Source organism: Aquarana catesbeiana, linkage group LG08, assembly GCF_042186555.1.
Source record: "Aquarana catesbeiana isolate 2022-GZ linkage group LG08, ASM4218655v1, whole genome shotgun sequence".
Taxonomy (NCBI): domain Eukaryota; kingdom Metazoa; phylum Chordata; class Amphibia; order Anura; family Ranidae; genus Aquarana; species Aquarana catesbeiana.
In genome coordinates this window covers 292,099,261-292,111,530 of record NC_133331.1, presented here as the reverse complement: position 1 = coordinate 292,111,530, position 12,270 = coordinate 292,099,261, and the positions used below count along the sequence as shown (strand labels likewise).

The following is a 12,270-nucleotide window of genomic DNA, read 5'->3' as shown; positions in this document are numbered from 1 at the left end:
ACACTGAATGGAGACCAGTGGAGGGATTGGTGGGAGGGGTGAAGGACACTGAATGGAGACTAGTGGAGGGATTGGTGGGAGGGGTGGAGGACACTGAATGGAGACCAGTGGAGGGATTGGTAGAGAGGGGTGAAGGACACTGAATGGAGACCAGTGGAGGGATTGGTGGGAGGGGTGAAGGACACTGAATGGAGACCAGTGGAGGGATTGGCAGAGAGGGGTGGAGGACACTGAATGGAGACCAGTGGAGGGATTGGTGGGAGGGGTGAAGGACACTGAATGGAGACTAGTGGAGGGATTGGCAGAGAGGGGTGGAGGACACTGAATGGAGACCAGTGGAGGGATTGGTGGGAGGGGTGGAGGACACTGAATGGAGACCAGTGGAGGGATTGGCAGAGAGGGGTGAAGGACACTGAATGGAGGCCAGTGGAGGGATTGGCAGAGAGGGGTGAAGGACACTGAACGGAGACCAGTGGAGGGATTGGCAGAGAGGGGTGAAGGACACTGAATGGAGGCCAGTGGAGGGATTGGCAGAGAGGGGTGAAGGACACTGAATGGAGACCAGTGGAGGGATTGGCAGAGAGGGGTGGAGGACACTGAATGGAGACCAGTGGAGGGATTGGTAGAGAGGGGTGGAGGACATTGCCCAGTTGGTAAAGCGGATGAGTCTGGTAGCAGCATTCATAATGGACTGAAGGGGGGGGGGGGGGATATCCTATATAAAGGTAATCCAATGAGAATAGAGTTGCAGTAGTCGAGGAGAGAGATAACCAGGTAGTGAATTAGGAGCTCAGTGGTGTCATTGGTTAGAAAGGGGCGTATTTTGGAGATGTTTCGGAGGTTGAGGCGGCAGGATTTGGACAGTGATTGGATGTGGGGATGAAAAGAGAGTTCAGGGTTACACCGAGAACGAGGACAGACTCATAGTTGTGTCTTTGCTCTCGACAGAGAATACAAAATGGAAGAGGCAGGAAAGGGAGGAATATTACGACCTCAGATTTGGATAGATGGTGTAATATGTCTGTTAGTAGGGGGAGGAGGTGGGATAACCTTCCTAAGCTCTGAACTGCCACTGCCAGGTGAGAAGATACAGCGCTATCATACAAATGTCATAAATACTGCAGAGCCACACACAACAAACATAGAGAGACACCTCACCGATCATACTGGACACACGTCTGGTGACTGGTACCAGCAACATTCCATACTGGGTGTAAATAGAAAATAAGATCTTATTACCTCCCCTACTGCCACTTCCAACGATGTCTCCTCTCTACTTCCTCCTGACTCACCTCTCACCCGGAACTTCCTGTCGGTACCTGGCGTCACTTCCTGTCTGTGCCTGACATCACTTCCTGTATTCTACAAACACTTCCTGTTTTGGTATGAGATCACCACTTATTGGAGCTCAGAGGAACTGCAGCCCAAGAAGCATCTCGTAGTGTGAACATGGCCTTGTCGCTGTTGCTAAGTGTCCCAGATGCTGCAGTGTAGTCCAGGTTCCCTGCCTACGGCCGTTTGCAGGCATCCCAACCTGCAAAAACTCATTTCAGGGAGGTGGCAAGCTCATTTCAGAGAGGTCACGCTCCGTGCTGACAACCCCCCACCCCCCCAAATTTATAATAAAATACTATAATAAAATAATACTTTAAAGATAATTAATAATATAATGCCATAATAAAATAATACAACTAAGATAATGTTGTGTCACACTCACCAACAATGCAGACTCACTGTGCCCATCTGCGACCTCACTGTGCCAACAATGCAGCCTCACTGTGCCAACAATGCAGCCTCATCAGTGCCCATCAATGCAGCCTCACTGAGCCATCAATGCAGCCTCATTAGTGTCAATAATGCAGCCTCACTGTGCCCATATGTATCCTCATCAGTGCCCATCTGCAGCCTCACTGTGCCCATCTGTATCCTCATCAGTGCCCATCTGCAGCCTCACCAGTACCTTGATTACACACAGCGGGTGTCTACCGCTGTGTCATGCAGCTGCAGTCTTAACTGTTCAGTGGCAGTGCAGGCTCAGCCGGGAGATCGTGCCGCACCCGCGGGTGTCCGTGAGCCCGCCGTGAAACGCAGGAGTATCCCACGAGTCGCGGGAGGCTTGAGATGTCTGCGTTTGATAGGCCGGGCTGCATGCGCATGGGAGTCACATCGCCGTGGCACAGATTGGGGCTGTAAGTGTTGGCTGAGCTGCTCAGGGTACATGATGGCTGACAGGCCGGAGGAAGGATGGATTCATGGCAGAAGGGGCTGATAGCATCTCTTCTTTTATAAGTACCCTGTCAAGAAATTTATGAAAAATGAAGTGTACTTCCACTTTAAGAACTATTTAAAAATTGTTTAAAATGTGTCTAAAATGACCCAAATATCTAAATTATGCATATTAGTCCTTAACCCATAAATAGAATTTAGATTTTTTTTTTTTTAGATTTTTAATATATTATACATATACACTCACTGGTCACTTTTTTAGGTACACCTTGCTAGTCCCGGGTTGGACCCCCTTTTGCCTTCATTCTTGGTGGAATAGTTTCGACAAGGTGTTGGAAACGTTCCTCAGAGATTTTGCTCCACCGTGACATGATAGCATCACACAGTTGCTGCAGATTTGTCGGCTGCACATCTATGATGCCAATCTCCCATTCCATCACATCCCAAAGGTGCTCTATTGGATTGAGATCTGGTGAGTATGGAGGCCATTGGAGTACAGGGACCTCATTGTCCAGTGGTGAGGTGATTGGAGGACAGTGACCTCATTGTCCAGTGGTGAGATGATTGGAGCTTTGTGACATGGTGCATTATCCTTCTGGAAGGAGCCATCAGAAGATGGGGACACTGTAGTCATAAAGGGATGGACATGGTCAGCAACAATACTCAGGTAGGACGTGGTGATTAAACCATGTTCAATTGGTACTAAGGGGCCCAAAGTGTGCCAAGAAAATACCCCCCCCACACACACACACACCATTACACCACCACCACCAGCCTGAACCGGTGATACAAGGCAGGATGGATCCATGCGCCAAATTCTGACCCGACCATCTGAAATCCAGACTCATCAGACCTGGCAACATTTTTCCAATCTTCTATTGTCCAATTTTGGTGATCCTGTGCCAATTATAGTCTCAGTGTCCTGTTCTTAGCTGACAGGAGTGGCACCCGGTGTGGTCTTCTGCTGCTGTAGCCCATCTGCTTCAAGGTTGCATTTGTTGTGCCCTCAGAGATGGTATTCTGCATACCTTGGGTGTAACGAGTGGTTATTGCAGTTACTGTTGTCTTTCTATCATCTGGAACCAGTCTGCCCATTCTCCTCTGACCTCAACAAGACATTTTCCTCCACACAACTGCCGCTCACTGGATATTTTCTCTTTTTCTCACCATTCTCTGTAACCCCGAGAGATGGTTGTACGTAAAAATCACAGAAATACTCAGACCAGCCCGTGTGGCACCACCAACCATGCCACGTTCAAAGTCACTTAAATCTCATACATATATATATATATATATATATATATATATATATATATATATATATATATATATATATATATATATATATATATAAATTTAATATTAATATTTTTAAAATCATATTGTTTCATTTTTTAATGCAATTTTGATGGTGACCCCCCCCCCCCCCCCCCCATAGTTATATATTTTTGAGAGTGTGTCCATTTAATATAAAAATGTGGATCATTGTAAACCCTTTTTAAATAAGGTACTAGGTTTCGATTGTTGTTTCCCAGATCTCGCAGAAGACAAATCATCTGGGATCTTATAAAGACGTCTCCTGAGTAAGATTTCCACCCGGCAAGCCACTTTCTAAGTAAAAAGTACCAGCCTATTGTGGGACATTTTAGCTTGAAACCACCGCTTGCCATAGCCGTTCCTAGCATGGATGTCCAGTATACATGTGACCCCTATGATTAAGCCCCAGGTGGGCAGGGCGAAACATGTCAGGAAGCATAGCCCGAGAAGCGTCATTGACTTATTCCATACAAGGATCGGCTATGGTGGGTGGCGATTTCAAGCTAAAATGTTCATTGCTCACTGGATGAGTTTTTCTTACGCTGGCATCCCTACTATCCTGAGTGCCAATGAGGCTCTACACCTCAGCATGGAGAGGCACCACCAAGTACTTATAGCCCAGTGATGAGAACCTTGGCACTCCAGATGTTTTGGAACTACATTTCCCAAGATGCTCATGCACTCTGCTGTGTAGTTGAGCATCATGGGAAATGTAGTTCCAAAACATCTGGGGTGCCAAGGTTCGCCATCACTGTTATAGCCTATCGTGGGAACAATATTTTGTTGAGCAGATGCCAGTCTGCTGGCTGTATCTTGAATCTTTTTTTCAGAAGAGGCTACACTTTGGGTCAGAAGATGGTCAGAGAGAGCCAAGGAATGCAAATGACATAAACACCCTTTATGGAACACAGTCCTATCTACTGCTCCCCTTCCTGTCTTTGTTCATCCTGTTTATGGAGAAGGATGCCAACTGCCAATTATTAGCAGCCCACAGGCAGATGCTCTCAGCCTAGACCAGGGGCCTCCAAATGTTCTAAGCAAAGGGCCAGTTTACTGACAGACTTTAGGGGGCCAGTGGGAGTAGAAAATGTCCTGGAATCCAGTGGGAGTTAATATTTCCCCCCATCATTGGTGTCAGTTAGAAGGAATAGTGCCCCACTGCTTGCTTCAGTTGGAGGAATAGCGCCTCACTGTTAGTGTCAATGGAAGGAATTCTGCCCCATCGTTGGTGTCAGTGGGTGGAATGTGTCCTTTCATTGGTGTCAGTGGTAGGAATAGTGGCCCATCCTTGGTATCAATAGAAGAAATTATTCCCCGTCCCTTGAGTCAATGGAAGGAATTGTGCCCCATCGTTAGTGTCAGTGGAAGGAATCCTGCCCCATCGTTGGTGTCAGTGGGAGGAATGTGTCCTTTCATTGGTGTCAGTGGGAGGAATAGTGGCCCATCCTTGGTATCAATAGAAGGAATTATGCCCCATCCCTGGAGTCAATGAAAGGAATGTGTGTTCCTGTCCTGTCTGTGTGTATGCTCCATCGAACATTTGCTGTTGGACTTTCCGCCGGCGCCAACAAATGTTTACTAGCAGGTTCTCAAATTTTCCGCCAACAAAACTTTGTTGTCGGAAAGTCCGATCGTGTGTACACAAGTCCGTCGCACAAAAGTTCACGCATTCTCGGAATCAAGCAGAAGGAGCCACACTGGCTATTGAACTTCCTTTTCTTGGCTCGTTGTACGTCTTGTACGTCACCGCATTCCCACGTTCGGAATTGTTGGCCAACATTTGTGTGACTGTGTGTATGCAAGACAAGTTTGAGCCAACAACCTTAGAACAAAAATCCACGGTTTTGTTGGTGGAAAGTCCGATCGTGTGTACGGGGCATAAGTGTCAGTGGGAGGAATTTTGCCCTTTTGATGGTGTCAACTGGAGGAATAATGCCACATTTTTGGTGTCAGTGACAAGAATTATGCCCCATTGTTGGTGTCAGTAGCTGGAATAGTACCCCGCGAGCCTGATAATACAAACAAAGGGATGCATCCGGCCTCCAGTTTGGAGACTCGCTGGCCTAAACTGAACAACCAGCCAACTTGCCCATCCAATTGTCAACCCCAGGCCCAGCTAGCTAGCACACTCAGCTCTTAAGCCAGAACCCAGCTAGCCCACTCAGCTGTCAAGCCTAGGCCAAGATAGCCTAGTCATCTTTCAAGACCAGACCTTTTGGCAATTGGTAAACATTACCCCCAGACAAACTTATATCATCCCACAAAGCCCTGAGAATTAGGTAGGTAATTTGACAGAAATCCCTGTGTGAGGATGTTAGGTTGCCACCACATTCTTGTTGATCTGTGAGCAAGGTGAGTGAGATTCAAGTTAATAATAGATGGTTTTAGCATTAAAATTTATTTTCTGGTTATATTTGTCACCTAAATATGTTATGCCTTTAGTTGATGTCTATATAATCCACTGAAGAGGAGAAGAAGCTGAAAAATTTTGTAGAAGGTCCATCTCCATAGCTATGTGAATCTCATGAGAATGGGAAGCCCATGTTCTAGCTCTTCATGTGTGGTAGGAACGTCTCATCTAAAGAGTGACCATTACAATCCCTGAGGTGGCACCTCTACACATTTCCTCCCAAACTATCTAGGTCAACACAGACAACCCAACAAAGACACAAGGAGAAGTGAATGGACAAAACATGTCACACACGCTTGTTTTAAATAAAAGGATTCATGTGTGGTATGTCTGATGTTCAATAAGTTTGGAAAGCCATGAAAAAACATTTTCCCCTGTAGGGATGAGCTTTGAGTTCTAGGTCAATTATGAGTTCGACCAGAGCTCAGTTTGTTCAAGGTTTGCCTAACGGGAGAGTTAATGTGGAAGCAAACCCTCTTATTACTTTTATCCATGGAAGCTGCCATCTTGGCCTTCAGCTGCCATGATGTGATCAGTTAGGACACCAGCCATCGGATGGTTTGACAGTTTGGTTGAGAGCACAACCAATGTGACAGTTACATTTCCGGCACGGGCCGGAAATTGACATTTTTTTTTTTTAAAGTTAAATCTATGAGTTTACTTCCGCTTTAAATGGCTGGATTTGGCCAGTTCGCTCACCCACTTGAACTTCTGGCTACTGCAGCCAGGGCTCATTTATGAAGTGGTGATATCGATACTGCCACTAAATGACAGCTTCTCAATCGACAGCTTGTTTCACATTGTAAAAAAGACAGGGAATTCTAGGTGCCATCTTTGACCTAATATGGTCACGACCATATTTGGTCAGTGAAGGCACCCAGCATATCCAGTCTGTTTGTAGATAATCATCAGCTGGAAGGGGAGCTGTCATTTGTGGTGGGATTATAGCAGGTGTCAGGACCCAGGTCTGAACCTACAACCTGCCGTGTCTAGCGATATCTCTTGCAGAGCTACCTAGGATGCTGGATAGCTCCCTGGACAAGTTCTTGAATGATCTTGCCTTGAACCTTGTTTCTCTTGAACTCTTTGCTCCTCCCATGAAATTTCTAGCTTAGCCATACCATTGCAGTTCTTGTTTGCCAGATTATTGTGCTTTCTTCAGCCAATATCTCACTCCTGCTGCCGTCCATATCTTCGCTACCACTTGTTACCGACCTTTCCCTTGTTCCTCAAATATATGCTTCTGCACGATCCCAAGCTTTGACCACTTGTTACCAACCTTTAACTAATTTACTGACTTTGCTTCTGCTTGATCCCTACCTGCTATATCTGCTACTGGACCCTGGCTTGCTCACCTCCTGGTGGGGCGATCATGAGCACAGTGACCTGGTACTAACATGCAGCAAAACCCATCTTCACCATCAGGACCTCCGGTGAACACAATTTGGTGCTTAGACCCTGCACCGTGGGTGAGCCTGTGTCATCTGCCAGGGGGTCCTGCTTGAATATTTATCCTGCTGGTCAGTGGGAGCCTCTCTACTGCTATATAAGCCTATAACTACTGGTCTTCAAGCTTGACTCCTGATTGTAACAGCGTGTGAAGATCATTGTGTGTGGGTCATTGTGTCAGTGGGTAGTCATTCTCTCGACTAACTATGAATCTAAATCAGTGGACGACATGACTAGTAATGGATTTACACTGTGGAACAATATTTATTCTTCATCATGGTGCCGGCATGTTTATTACTATTGTACTTTTTTGTCACTAACAAGGGGTACTATCACCCCATATTCACATGGGGGAAGTTGAGATATCTGGGGGTCCCCTTATGTCAAATGGGGATTCCAGGCCCCGATAAGTCCCCCCACCAAGGACGTGGTGATCGAACCCTTGTTCCCATGAACCTGGGGACAAAGTACCTTGCCAGGGTGGCCACTTGCCAAGGTCGCTTCCCAATGTTGAGGACATCTGGTCCAGTATGGTTCGAGGTGGGGGGGGGGGGGGGCACAGGCTCCTTCCTGTCCAACCAGGCTGCTTGCCTGGGTGAGAGTCCAACTTTACGCTATTTGTCATTTGTTTTGGGTCTCCCTTAAAAACAGACACACATCTAGGATAAGGGTCTTGCATGAACCCAGTGGCGAAACTACCAGGGTCGCTGGTCAAGTGTGCAATAACATCATGGCGCATTTCCAGTAAATTTGAAAGCATCTGTAAGGAGAGGGCACAGGGGAGAGGAGGACCAAAGCCTGCAGGCAATTGCAGGTTAGTTTGTGACACAGTCAGTTTGTCACTCTATTGGGGGTCACATATGTAAGGGGTGAGTGGAGACCCTAAGATGGGGGGGGGGACACCGATATAGAGGTCCCCCTTATATCAGTGATGACAGTAAACCCCTTTACCTTAGTGTATTCACTCTGCAGACTCTGATGTAAAGGGGAACTCTGCGGACACTGATGTAGGAGGAATGTTGTGGACTCTGGTGTAAGAGGTTCTCTGGTCACCAGAGCCCCCCCCCCCTTTGCTTTAGAGTTCCCCTTACATCAGAGTTATGCCCCGTACACACAATTGCACATTCCGACAACAAAATCCATGTTTTTTTTTCCGACGGATGTTGGCTCAAACTTGTCTTGCTTACACACGGTCACACAAATGTTATCGGAAATTCCGAACGTCAGGAACGCGCTGACGTACAACACGTACGACGAGCTGAGAAAGATGAAGTTCAATAGCCAGTGCGGCTCTTCTGCTTGATTCCGAGCATGCGTGGAATTTTGTGCGTCGGAATTGTGTACGCGCGATCGGAATTTACGAGAACGGATTTTGTTGTCGGAAAATTTGAGATCCAGATCTCAAATTTTGTGTGTTGGAAATTCCGACGGAAAATGTGCGATGGAGCCTACACATGGTCGGAATTTCCGACAACAAGGTCCTATTACGCATTTGTTGTCGGAAATTCCGACTGTGTGTACGCGGCATTACAGTGCAAGGGGAAATTTGCGGACTCTAAGGTAAGGAGGAACTCTGCAAACTCTGATGTAAGGGGGGAGGCTCTGGTGACCAGAGAACCTCTTACACCAGAGTTCCCCTTTACCTCAAAGTCCACAACATTCCTCCTTACACCAGGGTCCAACAGAGTTCCCCTTTACATCAGGGTCCGCAGACTTCCCGATTGCACTGTAAGGCAAACTCTGCGAACTCTGATGTACTGTAAAGGGGAACTCTGATGTAAAGGGGCTCTAGGAATAATGGGAACTCCTATGCAAGGGCAGGAAGGGAACTTTTAGAACATGTGAAAAGGTCCTGCTGCAGGACCATAAGCACACTAGGCCACATGTCCTGCAGAATAAAAAAGGCACGGGAACCCCTTCAAATTCCATACCTTATCTAGAATAAGGGTCTGATATGGATTTTGAGAGGGATCCCATACCTTTTTTTTTCTGCAGGGCATGAGGCCTGGTATGCTTCAGGAGGGGGGCCAGGGATTGAACATTGGGAAGGTACCTTACCAGGGCACCCTACCTGGCAAGGCACCTTGTATCAATTTCAATGGGGACAAAGGAGTCATTCCTACATTCTTGGCCCGGTGGATGCTATGGTCTGCGAAAGGGGAGAGCCTAATGGAATCTCAAAGGCCCTTTAAGATAAGAAGGCCTCTTGACATCTGCCCCCCCCCCCCCCTATGTATATGAGAAAGGGAGTTCATAGTAAACCTTGTTACTCAAAAGAAGGAACATAATAAATACCAAGACACTCTCAAACAATAATTTATTAGAAATAAACAATATATCCAATCATGTCACCCAGACATATTGATCCATCAACAATGCCCCAACAATTGACACTACGACAATAGTCTACTTCCGCAATCCTGCCGCAAATGACAGCTCCCCGGTTGGCTGGTGAATAACAACAAACCAGCTGGGGTTCCTGTCTGATGTCTCCAACCACGTATGGTCATGGCCATAGGTGGTCAATGATGTCACCTGGGATCCTCCAGCTGCATAGTTTAACAAACAGAAGCAGCCTGGAGAAGTGCTATTTAGCGGCACTAGGTTTTTTTTTTCTGCCACCATTGCTGGAATACATCCAACACACGTGCCTCTTCACATGTATAATTAAACTATCTCCCTTTAATTGAATGCAACGGTGTTTATAATTTGGCCCCTTAACTGAATTAAACAACCCGCTTTTCTCCGAGCAGTCATTTTTTTTCCCTCCACAGCCACCCCATGCAATTTATTTATTTTTTAACCAAAAGCTTGCAAGTTGTCCTTGAAGAAAGCAAAAAATACACAAGAGTTGGCTCCCATAGACGGAAATGGGTTTTGGGTTCTAAGTTTGGGATCTGCAGACTTCAGGCTGGGTTTGAAGATCCTTCAATGAACTGAACCCAAGACGGTATGCTCGTCACTACTTCCCTGTGCGGGATCCTTGATGTATAACAAAGGCTAAATTCTGTGCATAACGTCTTCCACACGGGCATTCTCCCCTGTGTGAGACAAATGTTGATTTTGTTTTCCGCACGGGCATTCTCCGCTTTGCGAGACAAATGTTGATATTGTTTTCCGCACGGGCATTCTCCCGCTTTGTGAGACAAATGTTGATTTCGTTTTCCGCACGGGCATTCTCCGCTTTGTGAGACAAATGTTGATTTCGTTTTCCGCACGGGCATTCTTCCCCTTTGTGAGACAAATGTTGATATCGTTTTCCGCACGGGCATTCTTCCCCTTTGTGAGACAAATGTTGATTTCGTTTTCCACACGGGCATTCTCCCCTTTGTGAGACAAATGTTGATATCGTTTTCCGCACGGGCATTCTACCCCTTTGTGAGACAAATGTTGATATTGTTTTCCGCACGGGCATTCTCCCCCTTTGTGAGACAAATGTTGATTTCGTTTTCCGCACGGGCATTTTCCAGCTTTGTGAGACAAATGTGGATTTCGTTTTCTGCACGGGCATTCTCCGCTTTGTGAGACAAATGTTGATTTCATTTTCCGCACGGGCATTCTCCCCCTTTGTGAGACAAATGTTGATTTCTTTCCAAAAAAATTCTCACACTCAGGTCAGAGAAAGATATTTTATCCCGTGCGTATCGAACACAAGCCAGTTCACACGTCACTACATCCCTGTGCGGGATCCTTGATGTGTAACAACAACATAATGTTTTTCCCGTACGGGCATTACAGATTCTCCCCTGTGTGAGACTTCTGATGTGAGATAAGCGTCGATTTTTTTCCAAAATATTCCCCACACTCAAATCTTTTCCTGAGCGTGCCGCAACTGGTGTGCAGTGAGATTGGACTTCTGCGAGAAACCTTTGCCGCACTCACTGCACGAGTACGGCCTCTCGCCCGTGTGCATTCTCTGATGTGTGTAAATATGGGACTTCTTTGAGAAACATTTCCCGCACTCGGGGCAGGAATACGGCTTCTCACCCGTGTGCGACCTCTGATGTGCAACAAGGTCCGAATTACATGGGAAACATTTCCCGCACTCGGCGCAGGAATACACCTTTTCTCCCGTGTGCAATCTCTGATGTCTGACAAGGCAAGACTTCTGTAAAAAACACTTCCCGCACACGGGGCAGGAATACGGCTTCTCCCCTGAGTGTGATTTTTGATGTATAGAAAGTTCTGATTTATGTGAAAAACATTTCCCGCACTGGGGACAGGGATACGGCTTATCCTGCCTGTGAGATCTTCGATGTATATCAAGGTATGGTTTATGTTTATAACTTTTATTGCACTCAGGGCAGGTATAGGGCTTTTCCTCTGTGTGAGATCTTTGATGTACGACAAGGTCTGAGCTCTCTGTAAAGCATTTCCCGCACTTGGGGCAGGAATGTGGCTTCTCACCAGTGTGCAGTCTCTGGTGTCTGACAAGAAAGGACTTGTGCGAGAAACATTTCCCACACTCAGGACAGCAAAACGGCTTCTCCGCCTGGTGAGATGCGTAATGCATGTTCAGTTCTGCTTTATGAAGAAAACATTGGCCACACTCAGAACACGAGAAGAGCTTCTCCCCTGTGTGAAATCTCTGATGTACAGAAAAACGTAATTCAGAACTGAAACTTTCCCCACATTCAGGACATAAAAATTCCTTCTCCCCCTGAATTCCGGCCCCATTCCTCATAGTATGAGGTTGCTCAGAGTCAGAGGGATTCCATGGTCTATCCACACTGTGAAGTCCACCATTGATAGTTGAGCTCATTGTCTTTTCTCCTCCACAATCTCGTATTGAGTCCTCATCTGCCATTTTACAAACTATAAATACAGTGAGACGATCCTTTGAGGGTTTCTCCATGGCGTGTCCTGGA

The 12,270-nt window shown here is 46.5% G+C and overlaps 3 protein-coding genes across 4 annotated transcripts in view; 2 read left to right on the top strand and 1 right to left on the bottom strand.

Annotated features, from left to right (window-relative positions):
• The window catches only part of LOC141104959 (uncharacterized), a 664,134-nt gene that overhangs the window by 89,872 nt on the left and 561,992 nt on the right, over positions 1-12,270 (top strand). The window lies entirely within an intron of this gene.
• Positions 1-12,270, top strand: part of LOC141104789 (uncharacterized) — a 317,556-nt gene that overhangs the window by 102,596 nt on the left and 202,690 nt on the right. The window lies entirely within an intron of this gene.
• LOC141105453 (uncharacterized) overlaps positions 9,703-12,270 on the bottom strand; it is a 63,949-nt gene continuing 61,381 nt past the window's right edge. Inside the window, 1 exon segment of the mRNA XM_073595309.1 lies at positions 9,703-12,265. Within this exon segment, the coding sequence (XP_073451410.1) occupies positions 11,208-12,265 (1,058 nt within the window). The 3' untranslated portion in view covers positions 9,703-11,207.